This window comes from Aegilops tauschii, chromosome 6 (genome assembly GCF_002575655.3).
Source record: "Aegilops tauschii subsp. strangulata cultivar AL8/78 chromosome 6, Aet v6.0, whole genome shotgun sequence".
Lineage (NCBI taxonomy): Eukaryota > Viridiplantae > Streptophyta > Magnoliopsida > Poales > Poaceae > Aegilops > Aegilops tauschii.
In genome coordinates, this window is record NC_053040.3 from 85,619,422 (window position 1) to 85,642,916 (window position 23,495).

Below are 23,495 nucleotides of genomic sequence, written 5' to 3' on the forward strand. Positions count from 1 at the left end.
CAGCTGCCAGGAGCATGATCCAGCTAGCCCGTGATATTCTGACGCCAACCCCATGAATCTTGTAGTACAACAAGACCTCCAGATCGAGGAAGAGTGGAGTGGGGCGCAGTCACTCACATGATCGATCGAACCAAATCTACAACCACTACTTGTACGCACGGTGATCGACTAGCGGTCGTCCGGTTGCATGTACTGCTTCCAAGCATATAGACAGACTCCCGTTCTACTGCGCAAGGCAAGTGCGACCTTCCTTTTTTTGCTGAATGATCCAGTGAAATGATATTTTATGTTATTCAGAACGCTGTTCACGTTCTTGCTTCACGGGTTTGCACACAGGATGGCTCCATGTTCTGTTTTTTCGCACTGAAACGAAGCAGGGCAGTAAAGCTCACCAAAAGGATACGAGACACATACCCTATGTATTTTCATTCGGAATCAATAACTCCCGAACGGCCTGCTTTTTCGGATCTCGTCCCGAACGTGTCCATAGCCACTAGATCAAAATGCACGGATCTCAAAGCTCATCCCCAGCCACGTCACCGAGAGTTGAGCGCTCGGGATCAGAGGCGGTCGTCGCGAACGAACCCCATTCTCCACCGCTCACAGCCCACTCCCCTATCCTATTTTCCCCACTCCCCTCCCCACATCCCAATCCTCGCGGTGAGGTCCTGGCCGGCGACCCGGCGACGAGCGCGAGAGGAAGGCGAGGGGACGGCTAGGACAGGTCCTGGCCGGCGACGGACTCGTCGGACCGCTCCTCTGGCGACGGAGCGGAGGACGGGGGGCAACAGAGGTGGCGGGTGGAGCCTGTCGTCGCTGTCGAGGGCCCGACGAGTTGAGGTCCTGGCCGGTGACGGACTCGCCCAGTCACTCCCCCGGAGACGGAGCGGGGGACGGGAGGACAACGGGAGGTCGTCAGCGTCCACATCGTCGTCGTCCGTGACGGCCGCGGCCTCGACGCTTGGGGATGGGCTCGCCTCCGCTGCGCCGCCCTCCGCACAAGGAGGCCCACAGCGATGCGACCTGCACGGCGCGCCATCCCCGGCGACGCGCTCTACGCCCGTTCCTCTTGGCAGGACCGGCGGCCGCGGCGGCTCAGGCAGAAACACCGGGGGCTGGGACGCGTCGGCCTGCGCGACGACGCCATGAGCTGCCCGGCCTGCGTGTAAGAGTAGCTCACTGGCGACTAGCTCGATGGGCAGCAGCAGCAGCAGCACGGGCGGCTGTGCTGCACGCACGAGGTTGCCGCGACGGGGATCTGCATACTGTCGTCAGGCTCGATGGGAAGCACCAGCACCGGCAGCAGTGCGTGCTGCGATCTACGTCGCCTGCGACAGGAGCTGCATACCGTCGCCGGGATCGAGGGGAATCACCAGCACCTATTTTTCCTCTCTCGTCCGGAGGTAATCACCGATGCTCCATCCATCCTCCCCTGTTCTCTGTCGCCGTCGCAGCTTGTAAGTTGCTTTGCTGACTTCCGTTGGGAATCATTGATGGTTGTAGAATCCACGATGCACATTTGTACAACCAGGCCGGCGAGCTATATCATACTAGCACCCCATACATGCCTGACAATTAGATTTTAGGATTTTTGATTCATTTTCCTGAATGTATGCAATCTTCTACACATATATACATGGCAATTTTTGGAGGCATTACCAGACACTTTCTGCACGCCTTTTTCATGCACTACATGGCAACTCAGGAATTTTTCCCCTGATGTTCTGGTTCTGAATGTGTGGCATCTTTTATACATAACACACAAGAATTCTTGTAGTCACTACCTGACACTTTTTGTATGCTCTCCGAGTGCACTACATGGCAACTCAGGTTTTCTGCTGTATTGTTTCTGAATGTGTGGCATCTTGCCATGACAATTTTTTGAGGCGTCGTTGAATTGTAAAACAAAAAACGATGGTTGAGGTCAGAAATTTTTCAATGCTCACACCCCGTCCCCGACGTGCTCCACATGCCCGCATTGGCAGTAGTGGTTTCCCGGTTAAGGAGCTTTGTGAGTTTCAACTACAAGTGCTGCTATCTCTCCTACTGTTTTTGTAGATGCTCTAGCTATTTACCTTTTGTTGTACAGATGTGAGTATATGTGTAGATGTGTGATTTTTTCGTAGTTGCTCTATCTCGTGGTACTACCGCTACAATACATGGCAAAATCCTGAAAATTGATAATTCTGGTCCATGGCAAAATTAATAGGAAATGCTCCAAAAGATGGCAGTTTCTTGTGAAATGTCATGGCAAAGTATGAAAAATCATATGGCAAAATTCAAAACTTTTGTTTAATCAAATATGACATCTTTTAGAGCCAATTGTATTTGTCACATGGCATTTTTAAGAACAAGTTTTGAACATTGGCATGGCAAAATTCAGAATCAGATCCTAATTTGCCATCTCTTTCGTAAGGAACAAATCTTCTAAATTTGCCACGTGGCCATGGAAAATTTGCTAATTTTGCCATCTCTTTTTTCACAAGAACAAATATTTTTACAAACCTTGGCTTTTTACTTGATGGACCGTGGTGAATAACTTTTGGAACATGATGAATTATTTCTAGAACATGACTAATTTGTTTCACAAACTATGGCAAATTTACTTTATGTATCATGACAACGAAATATCATTGCAAATTTATTTATTTTCACCATGTCAAATTTACTTTTCTACCATGGCAAATTTGTTGTAGCTACTTTTACACTTTAGTTTGTTCGTACATACCATGAGACTTTTTAATAGTTACCATGGTAGTTTTACTGTATGGCTTTTTGATATTTCATAATGTTTCATGGCAAATTTATTCTACAACCCATGGCAATTTTCTTTCAAATAACACGACAATTTAATATGCATTTTTTCACCATGGTTTTTTTATATTTCATAACGTTTAAGAACATGGCATTTTTTCTCTTTCTAGCATGCCAAAACTTTAGTTTCTTGCGATGGCAATTTCGAGCTTCATTTGCCATCCAATTTTTTTACTCTTTTTTTTGCCATGTCAAAATTCCTTTATTACGACATGGCAAAATTACCCTTTCAGCTTTGCATTGGCAAATTTACTCGCACATACATGGCAAATTTACTTCAACATTCATGGCAACAATTTTCCTTTCCATTGCCATGCTAGTTTTTACTCTTTTTTTGCCATGTGAAATTTACCTTTTTTTTTGTCATGGCAAAATTTACCTTTTACTTGCCATGCCAAAATAAAGGAGTATTCATGGAGCATGGCAAATTTTACCTATAAATACTTGAAAATTTTCTATTACATGCTATGTGGCAATTTTTACTCTTTTTTGCCATGTCAAAACTTTACTTTCTTTGTCATGGCAATTTTTTAACCTTAATTGCCATGGCAACTTTACTTGTAAATACATGGCAATTTTACTTTAACATAGATGGCAATTTTTTGCCATGGCAAATTTAACCTTTTTTATTGCGATGGCAATTTACATTAAACATACATGGCAAATTCACTTTTTCTCGCTCATGGCATTTTTACTTCTATGGAGCATGGCAAGTTTGACTTTTTTTTCTGCCACTACTATTAAACAAAAGATGTTGCATTTTTGTTTCTGCTCCACATGATGGCAATGTTTAATCCACATTTTTAGATCTTTATTTATATAGTAAAAATAGCATACACTTTTACAATCCATATTTCTTGCCATCATGATATAGATGCAAAATTGCCATGAACTTTTTCTTTTTCGCCATTGCATAAAAAAAATCTTTTTTTACCATGGCAATGTTTTTGCTTATAAAGATGATTGCATATTTAGTAGAATGTTTTCATTTTTTATCTAGCACGACAAATTTATTTTTAGATCTTTTCAATTTCTTTTCAGAGTATGGCAAAATATGGCCTTTTTATTCACAACCAAAAGCGGCCTTTCTTAGTCACAGTAGGCCTTAGGAAAACTGGGCTTTATTTCTCTTTCAAACGCGAAAAAGGCCTGGGGCGATGGTGTTCGGGCTGGGTTCTTCTCGTCCCGAACGACATCGTTCGGTCGTTTGCCTCCCCTGTCACGAACGAGTTGTTCGGTCTGGGGCTCTCCCAGACCGAACAGTCGGGAGTTATCGGGGTCCTTTTCATTTGCAGATTAATCGGCAGCTTCAGACTCGGACACAGCTTGTGATCCCGGTTCCTTTCAATTTTTTTGGAAAAGAAGGTTAAACCCTCAGCCTCTGCATCAATCGATGCATGTAGCCATCTTTATTAATTACTAGGAAAATGGCCCGTGCGTTGCAACGGGAATACAATCATCCCCTGATTGATAACTTTTTTGCCTTACCAGGGATCTATCCTAGCCCCGCAATGAAGCCTGACTATCACCACGATGATAGGGCATGACAGTCTGTCTCGAGAAGGTCCTCGGAATCGGATAGACCTAATGCGACCATGGCCTCCTACTACACATCTGCCCAACACGTGAGCGTGCGGTGGCATGAGGCAGGTTTCCTTGCCAAGGCCCAGCTGCATGAGCATCTGATCTAGGGCATCCGCCCTTGCAGTGTTAGTCGAGGTCGGCGGCCGGCGTCATTGCGTGTGCGTTGCTATCGGAAAAAAATGTGTCTAAAGTTTTTATCTTGCAGACTATATCTAAAGGGGAGATTCAAAAGAGAACGATGTGGCTCACGTACCCAGGTCATTGTATCTGAAGTTTCTATTTATTCAGGATGGCGTAGGAACACATTCAATAACGAAGTATAATCTAATTAGTAGCAAGGCACTCGGTATCATCAGTTTGTGTTTTTCTCCAAGTAGCATAGAAACACATCCCATAACCATAATATAATACTGGACGGAGGGAGTATGTGGTAATAGGCAATTAGTTTGGTTACTATCAATTCTCTATGTTGTTCTTACCTTATACAACATGAACATTTTTTACGGCTTCAGTAGATGATGACCTTTTTTTAGATAATGATACTTGGGAAATCTCATAAAGCTTCTAGATTGCAGCCATTGAACCAATCAACCAAAGGGCTTATGTAAGTAATTACTGTAAAATAAGACTCAGACCTGAGAAGAATTCACTTTGAACACATTTCTCTTAAGACGGATAGAACAATCCTTGACAACCTATGCCAGTAAGGAAAAATTAACATCAGCAGAATCGGCAAATGCACACACGCTGTATTGAAAAGACCGCTCATGCTCCTTCCTCTCACATTAACTTCAGGCCTCTAACAATCACCGATCTTTGACTAATCATTCTGAAGTAATACAGGTTTAACTTAAAACATGAAGAGCAATGGTGTTGTCGCTGCTGAACATGACATCTCCCGCTGTTTTGTGTTTTTCCAGTCTACTTGTGCCTACTTCCTCTAAATAGAAATTTGTCAGTGTGGCTCTCTGTATGACTAATAGAATGCAGCCAATAACTGCACGTGTCGGTAATTAATCACGATGTTACCTAAAAAAAGGTACTTAGTCCATTAAATCTCCACCGCGTGTGTCAAATTCCTGAACATGAAGCCTGTCCATCTGTACCTACAAAATAGCTAGAACATCGGCAGTGAAATTGAAGGAAGATTGTGACGAGCTTCCTAGACTTGAGCTGCTGGAGATCCCACAGCTAGAGCTCAACGACTCCAGCAAGTCACTGTTCCGGAATGTGATTGCGTTCGAGCGGACGTACACGTACCTGAATACTATCTTTTATGATTCTGAATCTTCACAGGAGAGGGTTAATTACATACAAACAATTTGCCTTAATTCTTGAAGAGAATGTTAATCGGATTCTCATACCGAGGAACCATCTTCACGTACATTTTCTTCACAATCTGCTTGATACACCTATATTGATAAAGTGTGACCATCAGCTACATTCACCTCAACATAACTGAGAAGAGAAATATTTTTATGACGGAGAAGAAAATAATGATTGATAGAAACCTATCCAACCATGAATAGCTCAGATTAGCTATTTATAATTTATATATACTACAGTCAAAAATCATAATTTGATCAAAACATAACTTCATCCAAGATTATGTCGCAATGGATTGCTATAAGTCCACCAACGAATTTCGGATTTAGGACCAAACTTTCTGCCAGAAGGCAGCCACAATATATATATATATAGACACACACACACACAACACTGATAGATTAATCTTAAGAAATAATTTACTGCTAGGTGCATGTAGTTTATACCCAGAAAGCTATGAAAGCTACAGGACACAGCAAATGCTGGAGAAAATGAAGAGCGATGAAATTCTGACAATTTGCAAGCATCCGGAATAGGTCCTTAGTCAACATGAACTTAGTAATTCTACAATTACAAAAAGGCAGGATAGTCTGCTGCAGGCAGAATAGTAAAAGGAACTTGGATTATTCATGCAATGAATCTTCTAGAAATTGGCTGCAAGAGACACAATCACCAAACAACAGTTTAACAAGAATTATTTCTGTGCAAGTCCAAAGATATATTTAATGGCTCTTACACAGTTAACTTGGTCTTCTAGAAATTGGCTGCAAGAGACACAATCACCAAACAACAGTTTAACAAGAATTACTTCTGTGCAAGTCTAAAGATATATTTAATGGCTCTTACACAGTTAACTTGGTTGCACAGATAATTACATAGTAGATTATATATGCTGAAGAAACCATAAGCATCAAGATGGCATATAAATTCTTATGTTATGGCATCGCTGGTCATTAGTGCTCATTAGGCTCTATACTTATCAAGTCAATGCAAAGGAGGAAAAATCAAAAGCATAGCCATGCATTCGCACCATATTTGTAGACCAGATGAAAAGAGGAAAGTATGCTTGTTACCTAGATGAAATCTGATTTTGGCGGCACAGATGCGCATAGAGTGGTGACCAATGTTGCTACAGCCGGGATGAGGGAACTCACCCACCTCTGACTCTCGCATGGCAGCATGGGAAATTTCCCTTTTCTTTCAACTAATCTCAACTGAAAACTTCCATGGTTCCATGAACCTCCCCGTCTCCCTCCTTGAGGCCTTCTCCTCTCAGATCCAGACGAAACGCCAAGCGGAACAGACGGCCACCAGAGGAAACGTAGTATCGCACGGATAGACAGGTCCATGTGGAGCTTGATCTAGAGCTTGACAACGGTAGGGAATTGGAGTCCGGCAGGCAGCCTTGGTACGGCGATCTGCTCGACCAGGACGACACCGTCCGGCCGCACGGGCACACCTCCGTCCAGCCTTGGTAACTGTCCAACGTAGCGCACTGCTGCTCACCGAAGAGATGAGCCTGGAACCACCATGAACCTCCTCATGTCCCCGTTTGCGTCTTCACCAGTCCAGGTGCTACCTCCTCCAATGCTCAAGATTTAGTTTATTAAGTAACAAAAAATCAAAAGATTGATCCTGCAGAGATGAAGGCTTCAGAAGACCAACATGGTAGCAAGCATATTAGAACTGAATATAAAATTACAGCATGCACATGTCGCATTGATATGCATAATTAGAATTTTACAGGGCCAGAAAAATGACACTGTAGTTCACTGATGCGGTTAGAGGTTTGTGCATCCAACCATCCAAGTATAAATGTAGATCCTACCTCTAATAACAGTTTCACTCAGTCAGGAAACTGTGCTGAATGTTAGTGTTACCTCTCTAAATGAACAAGAAGTCCTTCTGTTCCTTGAAAGAGATCATCAATGGATGAGATAGCTAAGCATATAAGGCCTCATGATTGCTCTTTCCTAAATGAGGCATAATATTAGGAAAAATATAACACCTCATTTGGCATCAGAGATTTATAAAGTACTTGATCAAGTAAGATCATAGAAAGCAACAGTTGAGCATGTACCTTGTCACAGATCTTCATACTCATAGGTGGAATGTGTGGTTGTATGGTAGTTCCTGGTTGTTGCTATATAATCTGCACTCCGATCAAGTATTGGAATGAACAGTTTTGAGCATAATCAAAGCACGTCATACAACTGTATGCCATTAGAATTCAGTTCCAAATTCATACAACTGAAAAGAAGATAGATACTACTTTATATATCATTTTTGTCAAGCCAATATTGCCATGGTCATGAAGCATTGGATTCTATATAAGTGTAAATTTAGAGAGTGAGGCGATGCCGCCGTCTGCCCTCCGGAGCTCCCCGCCTTCGATCTCGTGCACGCCTCCCAGGACCGCGTTGGTATCGACCTCCCACCTCAATCTGGATGTCCTCGATCTCGAGCACCTCTTCCCTGTGGATCCGGTTGTGGCCAATGTACAGACTAATTCCCACACAAAACATTCATTAAGTTAGCATTGTCTCTTTTTCATCTATAGTTCGATTTTCAACCCGATAGAGTTTTGGAGCACCCAAACCGAGCAGGCATACACAAAATGAAGGAAACAGGCAAGTGAAGGAAGCAGACCTTGTTGTGGGGGTGGGCGGGGAGCCGCGTAAGGTGCCCCATGGCGCCAGCAGCAAGCACGGCCCACGCGCCATCGTCTACGCCGCAAGCAAAGCTCATCGCCGCGGCCGCCGCATGGACGAGCGCGGCCGGTGACGCGCCGGGCTCGGCCAGCGCCGCGACGACCGCCGGCACGACGCCCAAGTCCGTGTCCTCCTCCTCCTCCCGGTCCGCCCAGGCCCGCGTCCTCCTCCTCCTCCTGGTCCGTCGATGCCGCTGGGGGCCCCTGGCCGCCAACCTGGCTGCGAGCTCCTCCGTCTGCGTCCCCATGCAGAAAGGCGCCGAGGAGGACTCCGAAGGCGCGGATGCCGGCCGGCTCGCCGGCGCGGCACCGGATCGACCGCCGCGTGGGGTGGGGCGCCTCCTGGCGGCTGGGATCGGGAGGCGAGGGAGAGAGAGGAGAGCCCGTTCTCGTGTGGGTTTCTGATTTTTTTTTTAACTTAAAAAGGATCGCGGGTTGAATACCGTAAACTGTAGGGATTTATTTGCAAAATGGCTGAACGAAACGTTTTCTCACTTACGAAAGGATTGCGGGTTGAATACTAAAAAACTCAGGGACTTTTCTGCGAAACTGCCACGACGTACAACCCCAGCAATCGGTGGTTTATTAATAGGTAATAAAGATAAAGAGCAGTGCATGCCGATTTGCATACTTGGGATCGGGAAACTCTAAAGGGACCGAAAGTAAGAATTAGGAAATTGAAAAAAGAATTGGAGAAACTAAGACAAGGCCCTCTGGATACGGAATCTCGATGTCGCCAGAAGGAAATTATTGTGGTAATTGAGAATATTTTGGATCAAGAGGAAGTTTTCTGGTTACAAAGAGGACGGGCGAACTGGTTGATGCATGGGGATCGTAATACAGCTTTCTTTCACAACGCTGCCACGGCCAGGAAAAAAATAAATAATATAAGGAAACTGTTAGATGATTCAGGAAACTGGGTAGAAGAAAAGGAGTTGAGAGATCACATCACTAAATATTTTTCAAAGCTTTTCACTTCGGAAGTTCTGCATCCCAATCAAGAAGTTTTATCACTTGTCCGTAGGAGAGTGTCAAATGAAATGAACAGTGCTCTACTTGCCCCTTATACCGCGGAAGATGTTCGCAAGGCTTTATTCGATATTGGGGACTTGAAAGCTCCAGGACCAGATGGTCTCCATGCTATTTTCTATAAAAGGTTCTGGCCTATGCTGGGGGAGGACCTAATTGAGGAGGTTCTGAAAGCAGTCAACACATGTACTATCCCGACTGGTTGGAACGATACGGCGATCGTGATGATTCCTAAGATTAATACACCAGAAAAGGTAACACAATTTAGACCGATCAGCTTATGTAATGTGGTATACAAAATAATTACAAAAATGGTGGCTACCCATTTGAAGGTTTTTTTACCAGAAATCATTAGCCCAACACAGAGTGCATTCGTACCGGGAAGACTGATAACGGATAATATTTTAGTGGCCTATGAATGTTTTCACACAATTAAGAACAAAAGAGAAGGTAGAGAGGGCTTGTGTGCCATAAAACTTGACATGCACAAAGCATACGATAGAGTCGAGTGGCCTTTTTTGAAAGAGATTATGTTGAGATTGGGTTTTCGTCAAGAATGGGTGAATTTGATTATGCAATGTGTCTCAACTGTCGAATACAGAGTAAGGATCAATGCAGAGGAAAGTGAGAGCTTCAAGCCTACTAGAGGATTGAGGCAGGGTGATCCGCTATCACCATACCTCTTCTTGCTATGCACAGAGGGGTTGAATGCATTGCTGACACATGCCGAGGAAAACGAAAACATATCAGGAGTTAAAGTATGTAGGGACGCCCCGCCAGTCACAAATCTTCTCTTTGCGGATGATTCATTGATCTTGATGAAAGCCAATCAGCATAGTGCGGCGGCCCTGAAATCAGCATTAGATTTATATTGTGCGGCGTCGGGACAACTGGTAAGTGTGGAAAAATCCAGCATTTTTTAGTCCTAATACAACGGTTGAGATCAGGGAACAAATGTGTACAACGCTGAATATAATGACGGAGGCAATGAATGATAAATACCTGGGTTTACCAGCCAACGTGGGTGCTGATAAATCAGACTACTTTAAATTTCTGATTGAACGAATTGTTAAGAAAATTAGTGGTTGGAAGGAAAAATTACTGTCTGCCGGGGGGAAGGAGATCCTACTCAAGGCTGTGATCCAAGCCATACCTACCTATGCAATATCGGTCTTTAAAATTCCTAAAAAAATTGTAAAGGAATCATTGACGCGATAGCGCATTTCTGGTGGGGTGACGAGGAGAACCAGAGGAGGATGCACTGGATGGCCTGGTGGAAAATGTGTGTACCAAAAAACCAAGGTGGAATGGGATTCCGTGATATCCACTGTTTCAACCTGGCTTTGCTCGCCAAACAAGCATGGCGTCTTATAGATAATCCTGATTCCTTGTGTGCCACTATTCTGAGGGCCAAGTACTACCCTGATGGCGATTTGCTGAAGTCTAAGCCAAAGCGTGGCGCTTCTTTCACCTGGCAGAGCATTATGGCAGGTATAACTACTCTGAAACGTGGCTATATTTGGCGAGTGGGTAATGGACATAACATCAATATCTGGGAAGATGCCTGGATCCCAAACTGTGTCACTAGGAAGATTGTGACCCCTAGGGGGAGCCATTTGCTATCAAAAGTGAGTGACCTGATTGACCCTGCTTCCAACAATTGGGACGAGGAACTGATTAGACAAACTATGTGGCCCATTGACGCACAACGAATTCTTTCAATCCCACTTTCGCAATATGATATGACAGATTTCATTGCCTGGAGTTACACAAAAAATGGTATGTTCTCGGTAAGGTCTGCTTACTCGATGGAATGGAATTATCAGTATGAGAGTAGACTCAAATATTCTAATGGGATGGGGCGAAGCATACCAAATCCTATTTGGTGTCAGATATGGAAGTTAGCCTGCCCAGCAAAGGTAAAATTTTTTATATGGCGTACATTACATGGCACTCTCCCATGCCGGGTAACACTCGCTAATAGACACATGAAGGTCTCGCCCTCTTGCCCGACTTGCTCTCGGGGTTTAGAAGATACGAAACACATGCTTTTCCTCTGTAGTAAAGCAAAGGAGGTTTGGAAGAGACTAGGGATGGATGTGATAATTGATAAAGTTTGTGAGGTTGATCTTGCCGGGGAGGCAATATTGGAATACCTTTTACTTCTTCCAGACCAAGACTTGAGTATTATGGGGTACCAAAATGAACGTGAAATGATAGCTATTTCAGCTTGGTACCTATGGTGGAAAAGACGAAAGTTAGTGCATAAGGAATTAACTCAGAATGCAAATCAGATAGCAATGGGGATCATAGCTCTCACATCCAACTTTGTAAATGCATCATCTCCAAAGGCGACGATGAAAAAGGGGGGTTGGTACTGTCCTCCTAGGGGTTTTGTGAAACTTAATGTTGACGCCTCTTTTGATCATGATATGTTGAAGGGTACGATGGGGGCAGTTTTAAGAGACCACAAAGGTAGGTTCATTGCAGGAGGAAATGGAAAGATTGACTATTGTGTGGATGTTTTGATGGCTGAAGCTTTAGCTCTCAAGTTTGGCCTAACAATGGCGCAAAGGGCGGGGTGTAACCGCCTAATCATCAACTCAGACAACATGGAGGTGGTTGAGACCATGCAGGAAGGAGGACAATCAACGGGGGCGGCGGCAGCAGTCTTCGAGGATTGTTACCACTACGCCTGTGATTTTGTCACGACTAGATTCGAACATTGTAATAGAGTCAAATAAAGTAGCTCATGAACTTGCTAGATTAGCTAGATTTTCTTCGACTTCCGACTGGTTTGAGGAACCTCCAAATGAAATTGTAATGATCCTCACAAACGATGTACTGGTTATTTCAAATGAATAAAGCTTCCTTTTAAATAAAAAAATAGGTAAAGATAAAGATTTTATAAGGTCTGCCAAGAACATACATCAATCCACCGAAGCCACCACTCACATTATAAACTCGATAATGTGGAGTGCTCTCACTTCCCATATCTAAAATCGATGTCGTCGCTGATACATCCACATAACGTATTGGGACCAACAGCCGGTGCAGCCTACCTAAAGCGCACATCATGCACATGTTTAGAAGCCGCCAGCATCATCGTACTACTGACCCATCTTCAGGAGAGATATCCGCCTCATCCTTGCGAGTCCAGACATCCGTCGGCGCCACCACGGCGCCACCGCCCTACGCTCATCCGCCCAGACGCGAAGACTCTGAAGGATCTTTTCATGACCGTACATATTTTCTTCTCTATATGATAAAGGATTTATATAGGAGGATGGCACGATGGGCCTCATGGGCATGGTTTTTATTCAATGTCTTTCCTCCAGAATAAGCCAACAACCCATCCTAATGCAAAAAAGAGAAAACAACACCTTTAGATATATGTAAAAACTTGTCGCAAAATGAAATGGCATGCACTACGCGATTCATGTATAGAGTTGCCTTGTCGCTTCACATATCTAGCAGAGTGTTGGGAGCAATAGTCTTTTTATATATTTATCTCTATCATTTAGTTCTTTTCCCAACAGAGTTAAGAACTCTCCCTCTGTTTCAAATTATAAGATGTTCTAACTTCTTTTTGAAGTGGATCTGTGTAGAGACGTGTTTTATTGCATTTGTCATTTCAGTCTGTATATAGTTCATATTGAAATATCCAAAACATATCTTTTTAGCGTTCAATAATCATGGATGAAGGGTGTTTTGTAGCACGGTCATCTATAAAAATCATTGTTTGTTGGCAGCACGTGACGTATGGATTCCTTAGTTCCTACTCCCTCCGTTCTTAAATATTTGTTTTTTAGAGATATCAAATGGATATCAAATACGGGTGTATATAGACATATTTTAGAGTGTAGATTCACTCATTTTGCTCCGTATATAGTCACTTGTTGAAATCCTTAGAAAGACAAATATTTAGGAACGAAGGGAATACGTGTGATATATCAACGATCATCCATTCAAGTGAAATTTTACAGACTCACGGTATTCATGTTCTTTCCAATAATTCAGAAACATCTACATGTATTCATGTTCTTTCCAATAACTCGAAAACATTTCCAGAATAAGCCAACAACCCATCCTAATGCAAAAAAGAAAAAACAACACCTTTAGATATATGTAAAAAACTTGTCGCAAAATGAAATGGCATGCACTACGCGATTCATGTATAGAGTTGCCTTGTCGCTTCACATATCTAGCAGAGTGGTGGGAGCAATAGTCCTTTTATATATTTATCTCTATCATTTAGTTCTTTTCCCAACAGAGTTAAGAACTCTCCCTCTGTTTCAAATTATAAGATGTTCTAACTTCTTTTTGAATTGGATCTGTGTAGAGACGTGTGTTATTGCATTTGTCATTCCAGTCTGTATGTAGTTTATATTGAAATATCCAAAACATATCTTTTCAGTGTTCAATAATCATGGATGAAGGGTGTTTTGTAGCACGGTCATCTATAAAAATCATTGTTTGTTGGCAGCACGTGACGTATGGATTCCTTAGTTCCTACTCCCTCCGTTCCTAAATATTTATCTTTTAGAGATTTCAAATGGATATCAAATACGGATGTATATAGACATATTTTAGAGTGTAGATTCACTCATTTTGCTCCGTATATAGTCACTTGTTGAAATCCCTAGAAAGACAAATATTTAGGAACGAAGGGAGTACGTGCGATATGTCAATGATCATCCGTTCGAGTGAAATTTTACAGACTCACGGTATTCATGTTCTTTCCGATAATTCAGAAACATCTACATGTATTCATGTTCTTTCCAATAACTCGAAAACATTTTCAGAGCCATGCATCGAAGTTGGCGTATACGAGTACTCTTGAATGCTGAAATAGAATGGCAAACAAAGAGGAAAAAAAGCTTACGCACACCATGTCGGTGTGCAATGTGCATGGACTTGCCAAGCTCAGTCAAAGGAATCACTCTGAACATGACATGCCACACGTACCCATAACAATTTATCAATTGTTGACTTTTTTTTCAAGATAGCGAACAACTCATTCCAAGTGGTGAATACCATCTCTCGAATCGAGCTTATAAATCGGTTACGATTCCGATTCGGGAGCAATGTGGTACAAATTAGCTAACACCCATTCCTTCTGAAATATTACCTTGACATGGGCCAAATGTAGGCCCAGCGCAGGAAAAACATGGGACGCGCCAGACTGGACGTTCGTGGACCGAACAAGCGTCAGCTCGTTTCTGAACGATCAGTCCAAACCAAGGACGAAGAGCAGGTGTTCAGTGAGAATGATGCCAACGGTCTCAATGCAAATAGCTACTGGAGCAAAATCTTATTTACTAATAAGAGCGTGTTTATCCCTCAATGCTCACGGAGGTGCCATTGTCCTTTTGAGGTTTGCTTACAATAGTTGTGCCACTGAGAATAGTACACATTCAAGTGCAGGAAGTTTGAGTATATAGTACTAGTTTTTTCAACGTAAAAAGGGTATATTATAAAATGTATGTGTGCCAACGATATTTTTTTACTTACAAATACAGCATTACTTGCATATACATTAAGACGGCAAGTTTATTATCAGGTGCTTCAAATAATCAATATAGTAAAATAGTGCTAGAACAAGTGACGGTGTCCTGGACTAGGGGGTACTAACCTAGTCGGCCCATGTTCCTCGGATTTGGTTGGTGGGTCCTTGTTCTTATTAAGGTGGACTCCGGAGGCTGCAAGATGGAGGAGGATTAAGACCGCATCTGCCGAAGACTTGTCGTACACTCCAAGACTTCTCCTACCACCTCATCGCCAAGATATCGACCTTGTAACCCTAGGTACCCTACCTGGCGTGTACATAAGCCAAAGGGTTTAGCCCGTAGAGGAAACATCCACGCAATATCATTCACTTAGCCCTAGAGTTAGACCACATCTCAGGATCTCGAGGTAGATCAAGTCTGTACTTGTTACATCCATATCAATATAAACAAGAGCATGACGTAGGGTTTTACCTCCATCAAAAGGGTCCGAACCTGGGTAAAACATCGTCTCTCTGTGTCCTGTTACCACATGTCCGAGATCCACAGCTCGGGACCCCCTACCCCGAGATCCACAGCGTATCATTTCATTTATAGGTAGGGAAAGAGAGTTGTTTGTACAAGTGACATCCTCACAGACGTGCACTAACAGGCGTCTGGGAGGGTGCAATGAGTAGGGGGAGGAGGATGCTCAGCCACAATACATATGATCAGGTTACATGAATGATTGCTGCTAAACCCTTGGCACCGGCCTTGGCCCAGAGGCGAGCATCTTCTTGGATGGATAGCACGAGATCGTCGGTGGAGGGGCGGAGGCCGTCGAAGTTGTCGGCGTTGCGATGCTTCCAGATGGCCCAAGCAGTCAATGCGACGATGGAGTTGAGTCCTTTACGCAGGCTGCTCGACGAAGTTTCGGCAGCAAGAGACCACCAGGCGAAGAAGGTCGTCGTGCTGTCCATGGGTGTGATGGTGAGCCGGCACCATGAGAGGATTTCGTGCCGGATGATCCGGGCGAACACACAACCAGATAGAAGGTGGTCGATGGATTCGGTCTCCTGGGAGCATATGATGCATGCAGGGTCTTGGGTGAGGCCGTGGCGTGCGCGGCGCTCTGCCGTCTAACATCGGTCCAGGGTTGCAAGCCATAGGAAGACCTTGTTGTTGAGGGGGGCCCAGCTCTTCCAAGGAAGCTTCCAACAAGGCGGGGTGGTGGACCAGTGGAAAAGGGCCTGGTAGCAGGACTTGGCCGAGTATATGCCATTCGCCGTCCACCTCCAAGAGATCCGATCGGGCGTGGGGGGTGAGGGTTATGCCATGGAGCTTGCGCCAAAGATTGACGTACTCGAGGACCTCCGGGAGCCCAAGCCTGCCGTGGATGTCACGGATCCAGGCCCGCTGCTCGAGGCCCTCATAGACCAGGGTGCGCCGCCGTCGCCGGCGCGACACAAGGGAAAGGAGGCCGAGGGCGATATTAGATATGGCCTGCCCATCGAGCCAGTGGTCACTCCAGAATAGGCATGTTCTCCCGTCTCCAAGGTGCCAGGATGTGGAGGCACGGAAGAAGCGGCTCGTCGAGTCGTCAATGGGGAGCTCAAGGTGGTGCCATGGGTGCGATGGGTCGGTGGCCTTGAGCCAAAGCCAACAGCAGCGCAGCGAGATGCCGGTGAGGTGTAAGTCTCGCACGCCCAATCCACCGCATTCTAGCGGCCGGCAGACGTGCGGCCAGCTTACGAGACAGCTGCCTGACCTGGCGTCGCGCCAGCCATGCCAAAGAAAATCGGGGATGACACGCGTAATCTTCTTGAGGATAGTCGGGTTGATTGCAATGGCTATGAGGATATGCACGGGCATGATGGCGAGCACATGGCGCACTAGAGTAAGGCGCTTGCCACGAGATAGGAGCGCGACTTTCCAAGTGGCCAGCTTCCGCGTGAGCTTGTCCACGAGTGGCAACCCGTGGAGGAGGGCGTTTTGCGCACGGACAGGGGGAGGCCCAAGTACACCAGGGGAAAGAGGTGACTGCACACGCGAGCGTGGAGTTCATAGCCGTGGTCACCTCATCGCCACAGTGGATGGGGGTGGCCGAACACTTGAGGAAGTTCATGCAGAGACCCAAGGCGTCACCGAAGGCTTGGAGCAGCTAGCGGATGGTGGCGAGCTCGGTGGTGGTCGGGTGGCAGAAGACGACCACATCGTCGACGTACAGGGAGATGTTGGACGCGGCATGCCGGGTGGTCAAACATTGTAGCATTCCCGCGCAGACTGCATGCCGTAGCAGTGAGGTCAGGGTGTCGATCATGATCGCGAAGAGAAGCGGGGAGATGGGGTCACCTTGGCGAAAACCACACGCATGATCCAGCGGAGGGCCGGGGGTGCTATTAATGAGAATGCGCGTGGACACTGTGGAGACAAGGATGCACACCCATTCGCACTAGCGGTGCCCCGAAGCCGAGGTGCCCTAGGACTTGCAGGAGGAAGGGCCAGGAGACCGTGTCGAATGCCTTCGCAATGTCAAGCTTGAGGAGGATTCGCGGGGCCTTTAGGTTGTGAAGAAGGCGCGCCGTTTGCTGAACAAGAAGAAAGTTGTCGTTTCTGAACCTAAGGAACGACAATTTGATCCGGCCCGTCAGGACCACCTTATGATCGATCAACGATACGGAGCGTACGAGCATCGATCCGAGCTGGCTGTAGCACGATCCAGCTAGCTAGCTCGTGATATTCTGACGCCAATCCCCCTGAACCTTGTAGTACTACAAGACTGCATGAATCGAGGAAGAATGGAGTGGGGGTGCAGTCGCTCACATGATCGATCTAACCAAATATGATCGAGAAGGTACTCTCACCGGCTTGTGATCGTCCGGTTGCATGTACTGCTTCCAACCATAAAGACAGAGCTGCGTATGGTAGATTGGCAGTGCTGTTGCACATCCCTTTCTGTTGCGTAAGGCAGGTGCGACCTTCCTTTTTTCTTTTTTTTTTTGCTGAACGATCGAGTGAAATGATATGCTATGTCATTCAGAACGCTGGGCACCTTTTTGCTTCACGGGTTCGCATATAGGATGGCTTGGGTATGGTACACTTATGCTCCATGTTCTGCGGTTCACATGAATGGTCCTTGATTTTTTTCCCCACTGAAACCGCACGAAGCAGAGCAGTAAAGCTCGCCAAAAGGACATGAGGCACATGCCTGATGTATTTTCATTTGCAGATTAATCAGCAACTTAAGAAACCGACACAGCTTGTGCTCCTGGTTCCTTGGATGGCCATACATATTTTCATCTCTGTAAACTAATTAGTTCCCCTTTGCAAGCGAATACATGTCAGTTTTTATGAATTATCTGCGTAAAACAACGTTTTGTTTAACTTGTTTATATCTAATGACTAATGTATCACATTACGTATACCCTTTATTCTCAGAACGTACTAGAAAATACTCCCTCTGTTAACTAGCATAAGACATTTTAGTTCACTATTTATAGAGGGAGTACTACTTACATATATGTAGGGGGATGGCCCTCATGGGCAAGGTTTTTTACTCAGTGGCTTTCCTCCAGAATATGCCAATAACCCATCCAAATGCAAAAAACAACACCTTCAGACAATATGTAAAACTAGTCGCAAATGAAATGGCATGCACACTCTCTTCGTAGAGGGTTGCGATTTGTCATGTACATAGTTGCCTTATCGCTTCACATATATAGCAGAGTGTTGCGAGCAATAATCTTTTTTATATATTTATATATCTCTATCGTCTTGTTATTTTTCCAGCTGAGTTAAGAACTAGTCACGCGCCCATTTCCTTTTGAGCGTTCAATAAATCATGGATGAAGGGTGTTTTATAGCATGGTCATCTATAAAAATCACTGTTTGTTGCCAGCACAATTAGAGAAGAGGCGCCCGGATTCCTTAGTCCCTAGAAGCAATATATCACCGATCATACGTTCAAGTGAAATATTAGAGACTCACGGTATTCATGTTCTTTCTGATAATTAAAAAAACATCTACATGTATTCATGTTCTTTCCGATAACTCAAAAACATCTTTGGAGCCACGCACCAAAGTTGGAGTGTACGAGTACTATTGAAGGATGAAATGAAAGTAAACTGAGAGTAAATTCAAAAACATCTACATGTAGTATCGATGTTCTTTGCAGCAACTCAAAAAAGATCTCCGGAACCATGCATCTGAATTTGATGCACTCTATGAGTAGTATTGAAATGTTGAAATAAAAAGTAAACAAAGAGGTAAAAAAAAGCTTATGCACACCATGTCGATGTGCAGTGGACGTGGACAGGTCAAGTTCTGTGAACAAGGCTTGCCACACGCATCCAGAACAATTTATCAGTTGTTGACTTTTTTTGGAGATAGCGAACCACTCACGCCAAGTGGTGAATACCGTCTCTCGAATGGAGCTTATAAATTGGTTAGGATTCCCATTCGGAAGCAATGTGGTACTACTAATTAGCTGACACCCATCCCTTCTGAAGTTTTACCTTGACATGGGCCAAACGTAGGCCCAGTGCAGGAACGACAACAAGGGACGCGCCAGTCTGGCCCGTTGTGGAGGAAAATCGCAAGGTATGCGTTGCTGAACAATCAATCCAGACCATGCTCGTCTCAAAAAAAAAAAAAATCAATCCAGATTATGCTCTCAAAAAAAAAATCAATCCAGACCAAGAACGAAAGAAGAGCAGGTGTCCGGTGGGAATGATGCCAACGGTCTCAATTCAGATAGCTGCTGGAGCAAAATCTCATTTATTTTACTAACAAGAGTGTGTTTACTAGCCGTGTGTGGCCCTTCGCAGCTCTGCTCACGGAAGGTGCCATTGTCCTTTTGGTGGTTTGCATACAAGTAAAGGAAGATTGAGCATATACTGGTTTTTTGTATGTAAAAAGGGTATATTACAAAAGAAGTATGTGTGCGAATGATTTTTTTTCATACAACTCTAGTTGGGGCATCTTAAAATAATTAATGAGTTATATTAAGAATGATACAGATATATAATAGAAGTGTACACGAGGTGTATTGAATGCATACTCCCAAGAGTGCAGAAAATGGACCAAGGTAGGCGAAGAGGAGAACACACCCCCCCCCCCCCCCCCCGCGGCCCCCGCGTCATCCGCCTGGGCGACTCGGGTGGCGATTAGGGTTCCCCCCGCGCCGCCACCCCCCTTCCCCCGCTCTCCCCTCGCCGCCACTTGAGGATCTCGCCGGGCTCTATCCCGCGGACGCCCGGGAAGGTGGCGGCGAGGCCTCTGACGCTCCGTTCCTGGCGGAGGTTCCCGGATCTGCGGCGGCGGCCCTTCTTGGCGAGGCAACGGCGTCCTCCTCGGCTGGAGCCGGTTGCGGGTGATTCTGGCCGGCGTGCTCGACCACGCGGGTGGTGAGCCGCCAGCGGGGGTTGGCTACGGCGCGGAGATCCCCCTCCTCGCCGGATCTGAGGTCTGGCTCCTTCCTCTTTGACTCCCTCCGCACCCTGTTTCCAGGCTCTAGTGTCTTGCGCGCCGGATCTGGAGCTGGTGTGTGCTCGGTGGTGAGGTCTAGGACTGCGGGAAACCGTTGGTTGGCATGTCCGGCCCGGCGGCAGCGACGCCATAGGCGCTGTTCTTCCTCCTTGGAGGTGCAGCCGAAGGTCCTCACCTCCCCACCCTCGTTCCCCCCTCTTGGGTGAAAGCCCAAAATCCGGCTAGGATTGGGCGGCAACGGCGCGTCCCGTGTCGTGCTCCTCCTTGGAGGTGCCGCCTGGGGAGGGATCGTGTTCGGGTGAGGTGGGTCAAAGGTTGGAGCTTTGGGCGGCTCTAGTTGTCTGGTGGCGGCGGTTCCGTCGGGATTTGCTTGGCTGGCATTGTCTCCGTTCCCCTCATGGTTGGAGCCCACTGGTTGCGGCGTGTTTGTCACAAGGCTGGCGGTGCGGCGCCTTCGATCCGGCGGTAGGGGATAGGGTTCCCCTTCCCAGCAATAGCAACACGTCCCGGCTGTGGGCTCCCGGATTTCTTCTTCTTCAACGGCCGACGGGCCTTGCTCCTTGACGTTCTGCGGTCCTCCGTGATGTCCTTGCTGGCCGTTCTTCAGCAGCTGCCCCCGGTGGCTTTCCTGCATCTTACTGGTGTCCTATGTTGCGGCAGTATGGTGGATGTGGTGTGCTCTTTGGCCATGGGGTTGTGCTCTGCGGTTGCTCCAGGTCTCGAGGTCGGCACCTCTTCTGCTCTAGGGTGAGCGCCTCTCAGGTCCGCTGGTTCGACGCCTTTCGATTCAAGGCGAGAGGGAAGGGTCCCTCTGTGGCACGAGAGGAGCAAGATGTTTGGATCTCTCCATCCTGGGTGTCAGCCCAGTTCATGCCCATACTCTGTTTTAGCAGATCCTCATCCTGCTTGCTGGTCGCTACCCTCGGTACCAGTTTGTTGCGGTCTTCAGCTAGTGCAAGCAATGGGCTTTGTTTTCTTTTCTTTCGTGCTTGTGCGTTGCGTTGAGTTGTAAGCTCCCTAGAATGCTCCCTTGTATCGTTGGGCCGATGTTTCTGGTGTGTGTTTGTAATTCCTGGCCGGTTGATGGCTTTGTTAATTCAAAGCCGGGCTCTTTCGCGAGCCTTCGTTCTAAAAAAAAGAGTGCAGAAAATGAGTATATCGAATATTTGAGCTGATCAATCCATGTTGCCACATTCTTACAAATCAATCACTCAAACAAAAACAAACAAACAAACAAACAAACAAACAAAACCTTACCAATCTACTAATAGCAAATTCACAAAATAATATTGATTCACAACTGACAATTCATGTTACATTTTGCCGAAAAATGCTTGACGCCCCGCTTTATAAATAAAGCCAAGCACCATACACACGCACCGAATCAGAGGTTTGCAAAAAGAAACAGAGGGGGAGGAAGAGAAGACATAAAAGCTCTGGGACAACAGCAACATAAGCCCGCTCTCGAAACAGGCTTTCGGCCCGCTTTATGTATAAAACAATGAGCAAACAGAGTACACGGCCAAACGATACAAGGAGATGAGGTGGCCCTCATATAATGCCGATCCTAGGATAACAGGATCACGCAGGACGCACGCGACTACGCTACCGAACAAGATTACAGGAGAAACTGAGTACAACACCATGCCACGCCCTATACCACCTAAGTTCCACGACAACGCCCCCAGGAGGGAGAACGACGTTGCCGAGTACACAACAGACAAAGGTTTTCACCCGGAATCGGGACACGAAGAGGAGCACCACGACAACGTCTTCAAGAAGATAGTGGTGCCCGCGAGTGTCGCCGTCGCCAACGCCAAAGCGTGGAGCTTTCGCTCAGCAGCTCCACCGCGTCACCATGAGGTCTTCAGGGCAAACTCCATGTCCGAATCGGGGCACCACCACCGGCAGAGACAGAGTGCGCCCAAGCCACCCACTGCACCACCTCTCGCCGCCCACACGGCCAAGAGGAACGCCATCACCACCCATAGCAGTTTCCTTGTTCTAGCACTATATTACTATATTGATTATTTGAAGCACCTGATAATAACCTTGCCATCTTTGTGTTGAGATATGCTTTTCGGTGAAGGTGTCATCAGCTAGCATAGGCGTGCTTCCTGAACTTTGTGAGTCCATCCCGGTTCCTCCACCCCACGGTAAAAAGTGTGAAATGAGTTGGTGCAGATCTTTCTGCAACGCACGGAGAACGGAAGATGCATTCGGTAGTAAAGGGGTGTGCGAGTGTAGGTTTTGTTCACTTTAAGCATACCCTCCTTAACGTGAGCAGAACTTACACTCACACACCCCTTTACTGCAGAATACATCTTTCGTTCTTGTGAGTTGCAAAAAAAACTGGGGTGGAGGAACTTACACTCGCACTCATGTCGCACTTTCTACTGTGGGGTGGAGGAACCGGGATGGACTCACAAAGTTCAGGAAACACGCCTGTCCTAACTGATAACACTTTCATCCAAAAGTCTGCATATCTCAACACAAAGATGACAAGGTTATTATCAGGTGCTTCAAACAATCAATATAGTAAAATAGTGCTAGAACAAGGAAACTGCAGAGGCTAGGCAGTAGGCAGCGCATTTTTGCAATACAAACCCAACCATTGCGTAGACCGGGGCTTCGCCTCTCAGGGCATCCATTTTCGAATCGAACAAGATGACAATAAGCTCTAATATCTGCAACCAGAATATAGCATAGTCAACTGTAAAATGGCCCAAATACCTGACGAACAAATTGGTCTTGATGAAAAAACTGTAAAATGGCCCAAATACCTGAGGAACAAATATCAGGACGACGATTGTTAACATGAGGGGCATCGATGTCTTCATGGTCCTCATTGGAAGAGAGGGAGCAGCGGCGTCCCTGAGTGCAAGCGCCGGCGAGGATGCCTTGGTGAGAGAAGACGATGCGCCTGTGCCTTCCCAACGAAAGAGCTGCTCTATTTATCTACGCCCGGGACTGCACAAGCGATCGTTCTCGGCGGAACAACGACAAATGGGCGCTGAAAGAAGGAAAACGCTTCTTTCCAACCGACTGATCTCTCGCTC

The 23,495-nt window shown here is 45.9% G+C and overlaps 1 protein-coding gene and 1 long non-coding RNA gene across 4 annotated transcripts; one reads left to right on the forward strand and one right to left on the reverse strand.

Annotated features, from left to right (window-relative positions):
- The first annotated feature begins 598 nt into the window (after window positions 1–598).
- LOC141025542 (uncharacterized) lies at window positions 599–4,750 on the forward strand. The gene is made up of 2 exons (XR_012187245.1): window positions 599–1,403; window positions 4,306–4,750. It is a non-coding gene; the product is annotated as an uncharacterized lncRNA (long non-coding RNA).
- Window positions 4,751–5,043: 293 nt separating this feature from the next.
- LOC141025541 (uncharacterized) lies at window positions 5,044–8,815 on the reverse strand. Of its 3 annotated transcripts, none has more exons than XR_012187244.1 (6): window positions 7,805–8,090; window positions 7,605–7,697; window positions 6,798–7,359; window positions 5,659–5,810; window positions 5,428–5,504; window positions 5,044–5,338 (listed from the first exon to the last, which is right to left on the reverse strand). XR_012187244.1 is itself a non-coding variant. In XM_073501069.1 (6 exons), exons 1-2 carry the CDS (start codon window positions 8,680–8,682, stop codon window positions 7,868–7,870), a joined length of 318 nt encoding a protein of 105 aa, XP_073357170.1. In that variant the 5' UTR covers window positions 8,683–8,815; the 3' UTR covers window positions 5,044–5,504; window positions 5,659–5,810; window positions 6,798–7,359; window positions 7,605–7,697; window positions 7,805–7,867. The 3 variants fall into 3 exon arrangements, 2 of the variants coding, with proteins under 2 accessions (XP_073357170.1, XP_073357169.1); XM_073501069.1 differs by adding an exon at window positions 8,374–8,815 and having other exon boundaries at window positions 5,044–5,504; window positions 7,805–7,876; XM_073501068.1 differs by adding an exon at window positions 8,374–8,814 and having other exon boundaries at window positions 5,044–5,504; window positions 7,805–8,229.
- Window positions 8,816–23,495: the final 14,680 nt, after the last annotated feature.

Bases quoted from the DNA above. Each gene is read 5' to 3' on its own strand.
- LOC141025541 (XM_073501068.1), bottom strand. From the start codon at position 8,682: ATGGGGACGCAGACGGAGGAGCTCGCAGCCAGGTTGGCGGCCAGGGGC. The intron at 8,230-8,373 runs GTCTGCTTCCTT...TGTGGGAATTAG, and splicing joins CCGCCCACCCCCACAACAAG to TCTGTACATTGGCCACAACC.